This window comes from Girardinichthys multiradiatus, chromosome 8 (genome assembly GCF_021462225.1).
Source record: "Girardinichthys multiradiatus isolate DD_20200921_A chromosome 8, DD_fGirMul_XY1, whole genome shotgun sequence".
In the NCBI taxonomy this organism is placed as follows: domain Eukaryota; kingdom Metazoa; phylum Chordata; class Actinopteri; order Cyprinodontiformes; family Goodeidae; genus Girardinichthys; species Girardinichthys multiradiatus.
The window spans coordinates 17912692-17927375 of NC_061801.1; the positions used below are offsets into that span (position 1 = coordinate 17912692).

Below are 14684 nucleotides of genomic sequence, written 5' to 3' on the forward strand. Positions count from 1 at the left end.
AAAAGGACTAAATGGTCAGAGTAAATATACCTGAGTTTGAACAAGGATATAGGACATTTACACATAATTTAAACGATGATTTCCTTTACCGTAGGTTTTTAGGGGAATACAGTGAGAAAGATATTCTGTATTTTTCAATGAGCATATGTTGTTTTTAAAATAGTGCAAAGATTAACCTAAACTTTATAGAAAGCTAATGGTAAACAAACCTACAATAATGTATGAAAGCTAGTGGCTTTTATGTATAATTACATTCATTTCTTAAGTTAAAGTTGTCCAGGTTTTAAAAATTGTCACCGCAGATACAAATGCAAAGTACTGTAACGGTAAGCTGACTGCTACAGTTAAGTGTCAGTTCTCCATCATGTAGAACGTCCATAAACTGCAGGTTTTATGGCAGTAGATTGCTCTGGGATTTGGATAGGTACACAAAGTTTAACGTTAGGAACTCTTGTTTATAAAGGCAGGATTTGCTTGATACCTTTTTATTTTTTGTTGTCATGACTCCTGAACACAGCAGACAAATTAGTGAAGTTCTAGTCAGAATAAAAATGTTGTATTACTGGTTTTTGAAGCACTTTGAATGCTGCATGAAAAGCATGAATTAGAGCGAAGTTATATTTTGAGTTTATCTCCATGCTTTATTACAGCTGCTACAGGTTCAGTAACCTGTCAGTAGCTCTATTTCAGGGTACGTTCATAAATATGTTCTTGTTTGGAGTCTATTGTCATTAACAGCAGTTTCTACTTTGTTTATTTCAGAGCGTGGTGTAGTTTGGGAGGAAACCATCATCCTTCTTCCTGATAATGTGCATTATGTATTCCTGTCTGCTACCATCCCAAACGCCAAACAGTTTGCTGAGTGGATCTGCCATTTACACAAGCAGGTGGGGCATTGCGCATATTTCTAACACTGCGTGTATATCAGGGCTGCCACTACCGGTTATTGTCAAGGCTCCTCATTATGTGGTGAATGCCTGGTTGTCAAAATATTAATGTATACAATATCAACCTCATAAAGCACTGCTAGGACTGCAATAAATTATCCAATAATCAGCTTTTTCTTTTTAAGTTTTAAGTACAATTGCATTTAGGCTCTTCACCAACATTATAAGATTTCCTTGTTTTCCTAATGTAAATAAATTTAACAGTAGAGACTGTAGCTTTTGTTCAAAATAAAATAAAGAAACAATCATTAAAAGGATCACCATTAAAATTATTGATTTTGATGCTTATTCATTTAATCTCTTCTGTCGGTATTGGTAATAAAAGTGTGTTTTTGTTTTCCTGCAGCCTTGCCATGTGGTTTACACAGACTACCGCCCCACTCCACTGCAACATTATATTTTTCCAGCAGGGGGCGATGGACTCCACCTAGTTGTCGATGAGAACGTAAGTACGTCTGTGAAACCACCATTATAAGTGGTAGAGCGAAGCCACCAAACATGAAGTAGATCTCCCCTTGCACACTTTTATCTACAGTTCAGATAATTGTATAATTTTATTGAGGAAAGATAAGATTCTGTAATTTTTTTTTCTTCTAAATTTAATTATGTCACATAATGCAAGTCATTAGTTGCTTGATGCATATAGTGTAAGCATGTGTACCTTTCCTCAGGGGGACTTCAGAGAAGATAATTTCAACACAGCCATGCAGGTTCTCAGAGATGCTGGGGACTCCGGGGGTGGCAGTGGAGGTGGCAAGTGGGATCGAGGACGAAAAGGCGGCACTAAGGGTATGCAAGGGCGAGTCTCAATAACACAGCAAAACATGCCACTTTAAATTATTCAGTTAGTCTAAAAATGTATGTTTGCATACTTTGTTTAGGACCATCCAGTGTTTTCAAGATAGTGAAGATGATTATGGAGAGGAACTTCCAGCCAGTGATCATTTTTAGCTTCAGTAAGAAGGAATGTGAGGCCTACGCCCTGCAGGTGTCAAAGCTGGATTTTAATAATGGTATGTGTAGATTTTGCTTGCAATTTCCTTTTCTTACCTGTCGTATATACAGGTCCTTCTCAAAATATTAGCATATTGTGATAAAGTTCATTATTTTCCATAATGTAATGATGAAAATTTAACATTCATATATTTTAGATTCATTGCACACTAACTGAAATATTTCAGGTCTTTTATTGTCTTAATACGGATGATTTTGGCATACAGCTCATGAAAACCCAAAATTCCTATCTCACAAAATTAGCATATTTCATCCGACCAATAAAAGAAAAGTGTTTTTAATACAAAAAACGTCAACCTTCAAATAATCATGTACAGTTATGCACTCAATGCTTGGTCGGGAATCCTTTTGCAGAAATGACTGCTTCAATGCGGCGTGGCATGGAGGCAATCAGCCTGTGGCACTGCTGAGGTCTTATGGAGGCCCAGGATGCTTCGATAGCGGCCTTTAGCTCATCCAGAGTGTTGGGTCTTGAGTCTCTCAACGTTCTCTTCACAATATCCCACAGATTCTCTATGGGGTTCAGGTCAGGAGAGTTGGCAGGCCAATTGAGCACAGTGATACCATGGTCAGTAAACCATTTACCAGTGGTTTTGGCACTGTGAGCAGGTGCCAGGTCGTGCTGAAAAAATGAAATCTTCATCTCCATAAAGCTTTTCAGCAGATGGAAGCATGAAGTGCTCCAAAATCTCCTGATAGCTAGCTGCATTGACCCTGCCCTTGATAAAACACAGTGGACCAACACCAGCAGCTGACACGGCACCCCAGACCATCACTGACTGTGGGTACTTGACACTGGACTTCTGGCATTTTGGCATTTCCTTCTCCCCAGTCTTCCTCCAGACTCTGGCACCTTGATTTCCGAATGACATGCAGAATTTGCTTTCATCCGAAAAAAGTACTTTGGACCACTGAGCAACAGTCCAGTGCTGCTTCTCTGTAGCCCAGGTCAGGCGCTTCTGCCGCTGTTTCTGGTTCAAAAGTGGCTTGACCTGGGGAATGCGGCACCTGTAGCCCATTTCCTGCACACGCCTGTGCACGGTGGCTCTGGATGTTTCTACTCCAGACTCAGTCCACTGCTTCCGTAGGTCCCCAAGGTCTGGAATCGGCCCTTCTCCACAATCTTCCTCAGGGTCCGGTCACCTCTTCTCGTTGTGCAGCGTTTTCTGCCACACTTTTTCCTTCCCACAGACTTCCCACTGAGGTGCCTTGATACAGCACTCTGGGAACAGCCTATTCGTTCAAAAATGTCTTTCTGTGTCTTACCCTCTTGCTTGAGGGTGTCAATAGTGGCCTTCTGGACAGCAGTCAGGTCAGCAGTCTTTCCCATGATTGGGGTTTTGAGTGATGAACCAGGCTGGGAGTTTTAAAGGCCTCAGGAATCTTTTGCAGGTGTTTAGAGTTAACTCGTTGATTCAGATGATTAGGTTCATAGCTCGTTTAGAGACCCTTTTAATGATATGCTAATTTTGTGAGATAGGAATTTTGGGTTTTCATGAGCTGTATGCCACAATCATCCGTATTAAGACAATAAAAGACCTGAAATATTTCAGTTAGTGTGCAATGAATCTAAAATATATGAATGTTAAATTTTCATCATGACATTATGGAAAATAATGAACTTTATCACAATATGCTCATTTTTTGAGAAGGACCTGTAGATGTGCAAATTCTGGAATAGTGATGGTATGTTGAGATTAGTTGGGATTTTCTGCTATGCTAGTTGATTTTAAACCAGATCAATGAATTCTGGGTAGGAGTTGACATTAGGCAATCAAAACCCGTCACTTAACACTTGGACTCCCAGAATTCTAACACTACTAGAACTCCCAAGCCCGTCAATTTGACGGCGAGCATTCTGGATGCGAGGGCGGTGATGACGTCATCGCAATAATGCTATAAATGTTGTTTTTGACAAGAATTAATAATAGTATTTGATCAAAACCTATTAAATTTTATTATTATTTATAAATAGTACTGAAAATAATATAGAGTAGTGGGTACATTTAAAAAAAAAGCTTTACTAATCTGACCAAAAGCCGGACAGCTCCATGTTACGCCCCCCTTTCACTTCACGGACATAAATTAGTGCTAAAAACGCCTTCAGCTCATCCACACTCATGTCCGAGGGGAATCATCTCCTAAAACTCTGCGGGCCTCCCCTCGGGGAATTGACGGCTCTGGGAGTTCTAGTGTTAAACACTTAACTGTTTGCAGACTGAAACCTCCTCACTGGAGTCATGTCATGAAAATGACTTATTATTCTCATTCAGTTGGATAAGATGAATTCCTTCATGAAGAAAACTTCATTTTGGAGAAAACGAAGCTATAAAGTGATTTTTGGCTCCCATTCACCTGCTGTTAACATTTCTGCCATAAAGTCAAACAAGTTATATTATGAAACGTTTTCCTTCCACATCTTCATTTGTTTTTCCTGGATTGGGCCACTATTATGAATACATTTTGTTTCAATGCTGCTCTCCTCCAGCACAAAGCTGCCAGTCTTTATCAACGCAGCATAAAAAAACATAAATAATCTCTGCCAAAGAAAATTCTGCTTTTCGAACACTGTTTTGAAATTATCCTAGAAAATTAAACTTTATAAAACCACCAAATGGTTTTAAGAAACACAGATAATTTGAGTGAAGGGACCAAAAACCCTCAGACAATAGTAAAATGTATAAAATCAAGTGTTTTAACCAAGGAAAGAGCTGAATTGCAATCTGCAAATCCAGCTACTTACTACTATTTATAAACTCATGTTGGACATTTGATTGAGGATGCAGGTTAAGCCATATTTTGGACCGATGTGTTTACTCAGGATGCTTGTGCATCTGTATGTGTGTGAGGTGGGTAACGATGAGGAGACTGAAACAACTAACTCTACTAGTTGTCTTTCTTTGCTGCTTCTCTCTGCTGCCCTTATCTGTTTATGTTTTATTTGTATTTTAGACTCTTTCTGCATGTATTTTTTTCTCCATCTCTTCAAATACTACAGCTCTGACAGATTTCTTCCTAGAGTCAGTGTCCTGGACTAGCTGGTGCAGAAACACAGGTTTTTCACTATTACAGGCTCCATCTGACAGTTGAAGCCATTATTATTTTAGGAAGTCTTTAGAATAGGATTTGTTTGTTCCCAAAGTGCATTGATGAATAATCAAGACATCAGTCAATGTTTCAGATACGTTTTTAACAGCACGACGGATCCCTTCCAGCAATAAGAAGATATTAGTAATCCACGTTTTGTTCGTTGCAGATGATGAGAAACGTCTTGTGGAAGAAGTATTTAACAATGCAGTGGACTGCCTTTCAGATGAGGACAAGAAACTGCCTCAGGTAAGCAGGACTGGTGTGTTTTTCACACAGTTTGCACGCCACCCGTAATGCGTTCCTCTCTTCTACTACCTCAGGTTTTTGACTTAATGTTGACACATTGTAAAACTTTAGAAAAGCCTCACAATGACTTCCAGCTAACCAGCTTGAGGGAAAATAGCTGCACTTGTTAAATCACTGGTTCAAACCCTGAGCTTGTGTTCTTTATTAAATGCAGCCATGTTGTTTCTGTGGTGGTGAGTAAACCCCTACAGCGTTCACAATGGCTCCGTCAGCCATGTCACACACTGAGTATAGCATTTCCATGCTGTGCTTTATTGGTTTTCATTGCTGTAGTAAAGTATCATGGTATTCTGGTGTCCCACAGGTCGAACATGTGCTGCCGCTCTTAAAGAGAGGGATAGGAATCCATCATGGAGGCCTACTGCCCATCCTGAAAGAGACCATCGAGATTCTTTTCTCTGAGGGTCTGCTCAAGGTACCCCCATCTCTGTGAAAAGATGCTTCTTCAATCACACTGATTTGTCTCTCCCTCCCAGAAGGCCAGGGATTATGTATTTAGAGAGACAGTATCTTGTGAAATTATTAATTCCCCTTGAACTTTACTTGAACTTTCACTTTTTGACATGTTACAAACACAAACTCCAATGCATTTCATCAGGATTTATGTGACCGATCAACCCATAGTGGTGAATAGTTGTAAAAATCTAAAAACCATGTGGCATGCATTTGTATTCAGTCAAACAGATTTATGAAACTGTTTTCTTAACAGTGTAAACAAGGATCTGATCTTTGCAAATTGAATTTTGCATCATATTTTCTTCTGCGATAAGCTAAAGATGGCAGAGTAAGGTCTGAATAGTTTGTGGTCGAGTATTCTTAGTTTCCTTACTTCACAAATCAATAAAACGTGTTATTTTAACTTTTTGAATAGTTAGAAACAGAACTATGATCCACAGCCTCTAATTCCTTTATGAGCTCACAGACAAATAATGGAAAGGTATCGGCCCTTTTGCCTCTTCACCTTTTTGTACGTTTGTAGTTTTAACCAACTGTATTTTAGGTATAAAATTGGATGTTTTAAACCCACCATATGTTCATTTGTATTTGCCAAGATTATAGAGGGGCTAGTTGTTATCAGCAAGCTGCCAATATTTAAACAAATCCTGTTCTCTTATCCCTCCCAGCATGTTTAATTATTTGCTGGTGTAGATATGGGAGCTTTACTCACCTTTTTAAATTCCTCTTTAACATTGGAGAGTCTGTCTACAAGATGCATCATCAAGTTTGTAGAGTTGCGTGACTTCATCGCCACCCCTCTGTGTCACAGCTTGCATAAGGGCTGATTGACATTCTTTGTCTTTTCCTGTTGACCTGCCTCACAGATGAAACTTCCCAAACAACGCTTCTAGTTTTCCTTTTCACTGGGCAGTGACAGATAAACATGCTTGGATCCAACCCAGTCTGTTGTTGCTCTGGCTATTTTTTTTTAAGGGTCGTCGACCTGCTGGCAGTGAAGTTTGAATCCTCATAGCTTGATGAAGCCACTACTATGTTCGACAGTGGATGTGCTGTGGTGTTTTATTTCTAGACCAAAGAGTTTGAACTTGTTCTCAGCTGACTACATCACCTTCTACATGTTAACTGTGCCTCGTATATGGCTTGTGGCGAACCGTCTTTCTAATGACTTTCTTTCACCACTGGCTTTCTTCTCACCATTCCATAAAGACCAGATTTGTGGGATGAGCGGCTAATAGTTCTCTTTCAACATTCGTTTCGGTATCTCACTATGGGACACGCCTCCAGCGCCTGTCCCCCAGAAGCTCTATTACATTACGCCAGTCTTGACTGGCAGGCGGAAGTGACGTCCGCTCCCATGGGAGGACTTCCTCCCAGTATAAAAGTCGACGTCACGTAGGTGATCTTCAGTCTAACACCTCTTCTCGCTCCCAGAAGCACCTCTCAGACGGTCATTACAGTAACTTGAGCTAGCTTAACTGTTCACAGAGCGAGCTAACAACTCGGTCGCCGAGCGCTTCTCAATAACTGTGCTCAACTGTTCTGAGTCCCTTTCAACGCTGGTCTGTCGCCAAACAGCAGCGCTGCAACTGGTCATCAAACTACCTGCAACCTTAACGGAGCTTAAGAAGTTGTGTAACTTGCACTCGTTCTCACCATGAACAGAGTCAAGCCACCATCTAGAACCTGCACATGTGGCAATCTCATAGCTGGGGCAGATACCCACTCTGTCTGCGCTTCGTGTCTGGGGCTGCAACATGCCCAGGACGCGTTGGCGTCACCGGCGAGCTGCGAGCACTGTGCACGGCTCTCCCTTAAGTCTCGTCGGCGCAGGCTAGCACGCCAAGCTAGCCTGTCGGAGGTTGATCCTATGATGGGGGTAGCCAATCCCCCGCCACCGGAGCTTCCTGGTACTGATGAGAGAGAGCCCACTTTGGCTGGAGCCAGTTGGGGTGATCAGCTCGACGCTGTCGCGCCACTGACTGACCCAGAGGAAGACGAGGCCGCACTTCCAGGTTTCAGCACTCTTGCTAATGCCGAGTCTGAATCTGAAATGGAGTCCATCAGTCTCGGGTCTGACGACGACAAGCTGGACTGCGGGCCTTATGCCATCCAGTCGGTTGCAAAGCCCTCGGTGACGGATGACACCAGCCGCTGCGGTTCCCCAAACCCGACGGCAACGGACCTGCATGATGTCTGCAGAAGGGCAGCAAAGAAGCTGGGCATCGAGTGGCCAGAAACCCTCACCGAAACTACCACATCTCGATATGAGGGGAAGCGGCTTCCGAGAGCCAAATCTTCCGGCAGACAGCTGTTGCCGGTCTTTCCCGAGTGCCTCGAGGAAGCGACCCGATCTTGGAGCAATCCTCTCACCGCCAAGAACCCTGCCCTGGGAGGGTCGGCACTGGACTAGTCTGGCAAGGAGGCCGGCGGTTTTTCACATCTGCCTCCCGTAGAACCTCTGCTGGCATCTCACCTGCACCCATCGCAGAAGTCAACCATGACAGCGGCAGGACCCACCCTTCCCTTCAAAGCTGACTCTTTTCAGTCCACTCTGAATGAGAAAAGCTACAAGGCGGTGGCTGCATCTGTTAAAGCCTTAAACGCTTCGTCTCTTCTCCTCGCTTACCAAGCGGAATTACAGGAGCAGATGACTGGCACACCGATGGCCGATTTGTGGGACGAGTTGTGCGTGGTGACAGACCTATGCCTGCGTCTCCACAGAAGTGCTGTCCAAGCATCCGGGAGAGCCATGGCCCTGATGGTCACTCAGGAGAGAGCTAGATGGCTGAACCTCTCTAGCCTGTCTCAGAGGGAAAAGAGCCAGCTCCTCGACACCCCCGTGGACCCGAAGAGCTTATTCGGACCCACTGTGGCAGCCATGCAAAAACGCTGTGAGGAAAAGAAGAGGGAAGGTGAAGCGCTAAAGCTGTGTCTGCCCAGGAAAGCGCAGCCTCCTCCCCCTCCAGCACCCCGTGTGCCGTTCGCTCAAGCGGCGGCTCGACCGGCCTACCGCATCCCCAAACGCCAGCCTCAGCCGCAGTCAGCGGACCGTGGGAAACATACCGAGCTCAAAGGTGCTTGGGGAAGGAAGCCATTCGCTCCCCCGACAACGCCGGGGAACCAAGCGACCCCTTCCGCTACTGTGAGCGCAAAGAAAAAGAGGTGCGCTACCTAGGGAGCCGTCTTCGGGGTGGGAGAGCAGGATCTGCCAGACACCTGCACCCCCCCTACCAGGACACGTCCTGTCCCAGTTCGAGTTCAGAACGCCACGTTCAAGGCAACTCAAACGGCCTGCAGAGCCGACGTTGGAGCTCATCGTTCAGAGCCGATCGAAGCGGAGGAGGATCAAAGCCACCGAGAGCTCAGTGGAGCCGCAGCTGTGGCCAGAAAGCACACACCAGTGCACAAACACACGCCAGTGTCTAAAAACACGACCTTCCCCCTTCACAACATGTTCAATAAAGTTGTTTTCTGGCACGCATCCAGGCCTGGAGCCGAGGGCGCAGCCACAACAAAAAAACATGAAAAATATGTTAAAAATAACACAAGGACAGGACATGGCCGTGCAGCTGCACATGAGGCCACAAGGGGGAGCTCTCGCTCCAGCTTTGGCACAGCGGCAGGCTGGAGCTTCCGCTCCACCCTTGCCACAGCTGCACATGAGGCCTCAAGGGGGAGCTCTCACCCTACCTCTAACACAGCAGACTGTTTTTTCTGTGGAAGAAGCAGACCTGGGACGAGCGCAGCTGGCAGTTGTAGCGGAACAGCAGATCCCTCAGCCGGTGTTGCGCAGTGTTTACACGGAAGCACCTTTAGGTCCACTGGCAAACAACACTCAGCTGTGGCGAGCGTGTGGAGCGTCAGATTGGGTGATAAAGACTGTATCCAAGGGATACAGGCTCCAATTTGTGACAGCCCCACCCCGTTTCAAGGGCATAGTACAGTCATACGCCCGGGGAGAGTCCGCTCGCGTCCTGCAAGAGGAAATAATTTCCCTGCAGCACAAAAGAGTTGTCCGGCTGGTACCGCAGGAGCAAAGCAGAGACGGGTTTTACTCCAGATACTTTCTCGTGCCGAAAAGGGGCGGGGGTCTGCGACCGATATTGGATCTGCGGGCTATGAACACATATCTGAGACGGTATTCGTTCAGGATGCTAACACACGCAGCTCTGATAAAGTTTGCGCGTCAAGGAGACTGGTTTGTCTCCATAGACTTGAAAGACGCATATTTCCATATTCCTATATACCCCCCTCACAGAAAATACCTCAGATTTGCGTTTCAGGGAGAGATATACGAGTACCTGGTACTTCCTTTTGGCCTCTCACTGAGCCCACGTGTGTTCGTGAAATGCACCGAGACAGCCATCGCGCCTCTGAGGGAAAGGGGGATGCGTCTGGCGACGTATATAGACGATTGGCTGATTGCAGCTCAGTCTTTAGAGGAGCTCAGGACGCATGCCGAGATGCTTATTTTACATCTGACAGCCCTGGGATTCACAATAAACTGGGAAAAGAGCATTTTAACCCCAGTACAAACAATCACCTTCATTGGCCTGTCCCTGAATTCAGTCGAGTTCAGAGCGCGCCTCTCAGCGGAATGTTCTGGAATTTCTTATCAAAGTGGAGAGAAGTTGACTCACAAAGAGAGAAAATCCGGACTTTGTCTTAATAAGTTTTATTCAAAGGCATTCAGCGTTTGAATGACTCTGTCACCAAGCAAGTCAGTTAAACAGAGCCCCGAACAACATTTACACACAGTATTTATACCAGAACATGACTGTGTTATCTCAACTTCCAAGAGTCTGTGCTTTATGACCCAAACCCTTCTTGAGTTCAAAGGTGACAAGGTTATCTAGGAACAGACCTAACTGCCCTTCCTGACATCATCCTAAATGATAAACTCTCCAGCATTGGAATTTAGAGTCCATCTGCACATAAAAACAGAACACTTAACAAAACACAGAGGTCAGAGGTGAGGGGTAGATGGAAAATCACCTGTGGGTGATAAAACACAGACTCAAATGAGAGAGGTGAAGGGAATGTCAGAGCACTTTAAAAGAATTTTCCATTACACCCCTTTCTTCTGATTACAAGATAATCACAAAACTAAAAAAAATTCTACAAAAGCATCACCCAAAGCTTATAATCCAAGTAAAACTAATAAAAGAAAAGAATACATAACAAATACATGTGTTATTTTCATGGCGTCCTCTAAGATCTACTGTTCGCAATTACAACCAAAACAAAGCAAAAAACAATAAGGATAACAACACTAAAAAAAACTCAAAATCTCTATATATACCACGAAAATGCTGAACATCAGTAATAACTCCCTAAACACTTTAGAGTTAGCACATCATTAAAGCATCTCAAGCAACATAAAATCCATCGGTATCCATACCATCTGCCACCTTAAACGCAGAATCATCACAATCATGACAAACAGAAATTAAGTTCACATCCTTATCAACAGGCAACACAGAAAAACGTACCAGTCTCATCACCAGTCCCCTAACCATTGGAATAATACAACATGAAAGAAACATCAAAATCAAAAAGAAACATAAAAGAATCACACCAATCTTTACTAACCAAGATGTCCATCCACCAGTAAAGAACCAAGACCAAGGAGTCCAAGAGGAACTCATATTCTCCTTCTGTTGGGTCGTCAGCAAGTCCTCAAACTTATCATGGATATTCGTCATGTTCTTAGACACATCGGGAATAAAAGTGCAACATTGTTCCCCAATTAAATGACAAACACCACCCCTCTCAGCTAACAGATAATCCAAAGCCATTCTATTTTGCAAACTCATAGTTCTTATAGCCTGCTGCTCCGTAGTCAGAACAGTGAAACCTTCCTCAGATAAAGCAGTAAGATTTTCTAACTCAACTGACAACTCATTAATCCTATGGGCGGCGTTAGCAGCACCATAATTAGGAAAAATTGTACCCAAAATCCCTTTCCAATGTGGGATCCTAGCTCTCTTTTGCCGTTTGAGCATTGTCTTCCTCTCTAATAATGGGCTGAGTGAATCATAAGTCGTGACTGTAGGTAGTAAATGAGCTAGATAACATACTCCAGACCAATTAGCAGGCAGATACAGATATGATCTGTTTCCACACATCCAAACCATGTTCTTAGGACACGAGAACCCATCTCTACTAGGAAAAGTAACAAGAACCCTGGTTAATTTACCTGCCATGCCATACAATTGACTTCCATTCGGTAAGGCTGTAAGATTAAGAGTTAACACAAAAGGATCTGGAGCCAAAGATTCTGAAATAGTATACGGATCAGTTCTGACAGGACAAGGTCTAGATGTATTACTGTGGATCAAGGCACATGAAACTGGTATAATAGTTTTACAACCCACCGTCTTTCCAAGGAAATAAGGTGTGCTTTCCTCCTGAGCAATACAAATATCTGGATCTTTAATTGGATTTCTATTACCCCGAAATCTATAAAGAGTTCCTGTAGACGCACACGTTAAATTAGTCTCACTAGAAAATTTACCAACATTTCTGCTTTTCCGTACCGTATAATTCCTCACCCAAGGAAAAATGACCTCCACCAACCGGTTATCTGGAAAGAAAGTAGCTAGAGTATAAGCAGTATCAATAGGAACTGGTACCAAAAATGGTTGATCATTAATAGCATATGGAATCAAACAACAAACATAGCAACTATCATTTCTTATCTTCCTCACGGTTTGATGCATCAGTTGCCACCAGACATTATCAGCATGATCATAGTAGTCAGAAAAGTGATGGATCTCTCTCCGAATCCGCTGATGAGTATTATTAGCACAATTCCTCAAATTAGCCTTACATTGTCTTTGCTGTACCTTTTCCCAAATGAACACAAGAGTTATAAAAATACTTGAAATACCAATCATTAGCATCAGAACAGACCATCGTCCACTTAACTGCATCGTGACCTTGAAGTGGAATGTCCTTTCTTCTGGTACTGAAAGCAAACAGTTTTTTCTCAAAGAAAACAAATTATAAACAACTTAAAAAAGAAAAACAAAAATCCTGCTGCCCCTCCTGAGTGGCTTCTGCGCTTCAAGCTGCCCTGTTACCAGTCTGGTACAGGTGGGCGGTCGTTGGAAGCTCCTCTAGGTAGGAGGTTCAGAACCAGGATGCTGCTCGGGTGGTGTTCCAGTGAACACCTTGCAGTGCGTAAAATGGACCCAGGTGTCACGTTCCTGGACCTTTACGGCAGTGTGAGTCACCAGCAGAATTTGAAACGGACCTCTCCACCGCTTGTCTTTCCAGTGACGTCTCCTGGCATCTCTAATCAGCACCCACTGTCCTGGCTGGAACTGGTGCAGAGGTCTGTCAGCTACTGGGGGTAAGGCAGCTTTCACCGTCTGATGGGAGAGAGAGAGAGAACGTGACAGAACCTTACAATATTCCAACATGGAATGTTCAAAATGAGCAGTTGTTAGTGTGCTTAGGTTAGTACTCGGTCTTCCCCCTGTATTTGCAGGTCTCCCAAAAAGGATTTCAAAAAGACTCAAATTAGCTCTGGATCTATTCCTCATTCGCATATACATAAGAACCAGAGGGAGCGCTTTTGGCCAGGACAAACCTGTTTCTTCACAGCATTTAGCCAACTTATTTTTTATTGTTCCATTTTCTCGTTCTACTGCTCCACCTGATTGTGGGTGGTAAGCACAATGTGTCTTCAACTGGAAACCTAGAAGCTTACTAATTTCTTGCAAAGCTTTGTTGACAAAATGTGTCCCGTTATCACTGGAAATCACCTCTGGGACCCCCCAACGGGGAAGAATCTCTGTCAACAAAGACTTTGCTACAGCACTGCTGTCTGCGTGTTTTGTTGGAAATGCTTCAACATATTTAGAAAACATGTCCACGACCACTAAACAATATTTCTTCCCTTCAGCAGGTGTCAATTCAATGAAATCCATCATCAAATGCTGAAATGGGAACCGTGGAGGTGGATGTGCCGCCTGTGATTGTGCAGGAACCCTCGAGGGGTTGTGAGAAGCACAGATCAAACATCTTTTACAATAATTTTCAGCTACCACTGAAAACCCATTTGTATACCAATATTTTTTAACCATATCCAGCATTCCCCCTTTGGACACATGATCCAAACCATGCGTCCATTTAGCAAACCAGGGAAAAAAATGTTTAGGCAGGCATGGTCTACCATCAGAAACATGCCAGCCAGAACTGCTGTTAAAGATACACCCAGCTCTTCGCCATTTTTCTTTTTCCTGTGAAGTAGCAAAAGATTGCATTTCAGGAACAGTGACACCTTGCGGATCAGTCAGAGAAAGAAAAGATTCATCTGAGGAGAAAGGCCTCAAAGCTGCGGTTTTTGCTGCCGAGTCCGCGGCTGCATTACCCCTAGAAACAAAATCAGACTGTCCTGTGTGCGCAGCACACTTAACCACAGCCAAACGTGCGGGTAACATAATAGCATCCAAAAGATCAGACACTTGTCTAGCATTCAAGATAGGTTTTCCATCTGATTTCAAAAAGGAGCGATGTCTCCACAAGGCCCCGAAATCATGCACCACTCCGAAACAATATCTTGAGTCTGTGTAAATAGTCACAGTCTTTCCTTCTGCCAACTTGCAAGCTTCAGTCAAAGCAATTAATTCAGCTGTTTGAGCTGAGTAATGCGCTGGCAAAGGACCTGAGCGCAAAACAGCTGAGTCAGAGCACACTGCAAATCCTACTTGGTTCAGACCCACTGCAGAACGGGAGGAAGACCCATCTACATACAAGATAAGATCAGGGTTAGTCAAAGGGGTGTCTTGCAAGTCAGGACGAGGGGTACAAACAACATTTAAGACAGCTGCGCAGTCATGACTTTCACCATCCTCCTCA

The 14684-nt window shown here is 43.7% G+C and overlaps 1 protein-coding gene across 1 annotated transcript in view; it reads left to right on the forward strand.

Moving 5' to 3' along the window:
* Positions 1 to 14684, forward strand: part of mtrex (Mtr4 exosome RNA helicase) — a 36780-nt gene that overhangs the window by 4861 nt on the left and 17235 nt on the right. The window contains exons 8-13 of the mRNA XM_047372547.1: positions 763 to 887; positions 1294 to 1392; positions 1619 to 1736; positions 1829 to 1960; positions 5218 to 5297; positions 5662 to 5772. Of these exons, the coding sequence (XP_047228503.1) occupies positions 763 to 887; positions 1294 to 1392; positions 1619 to 1736; positions 1829 to 1960; positions 5218 to 5297; positions 5662 to 5772 (665 nt within the window). The remainder of the gene's footprint in view (positions 1 to 762; positions 888 to 1293; positions 1393 to 1618; positions 1737 to 1828; positions 1961 to 5217; positions 5298 to 5661; positions 5773 to 14684) is intronic.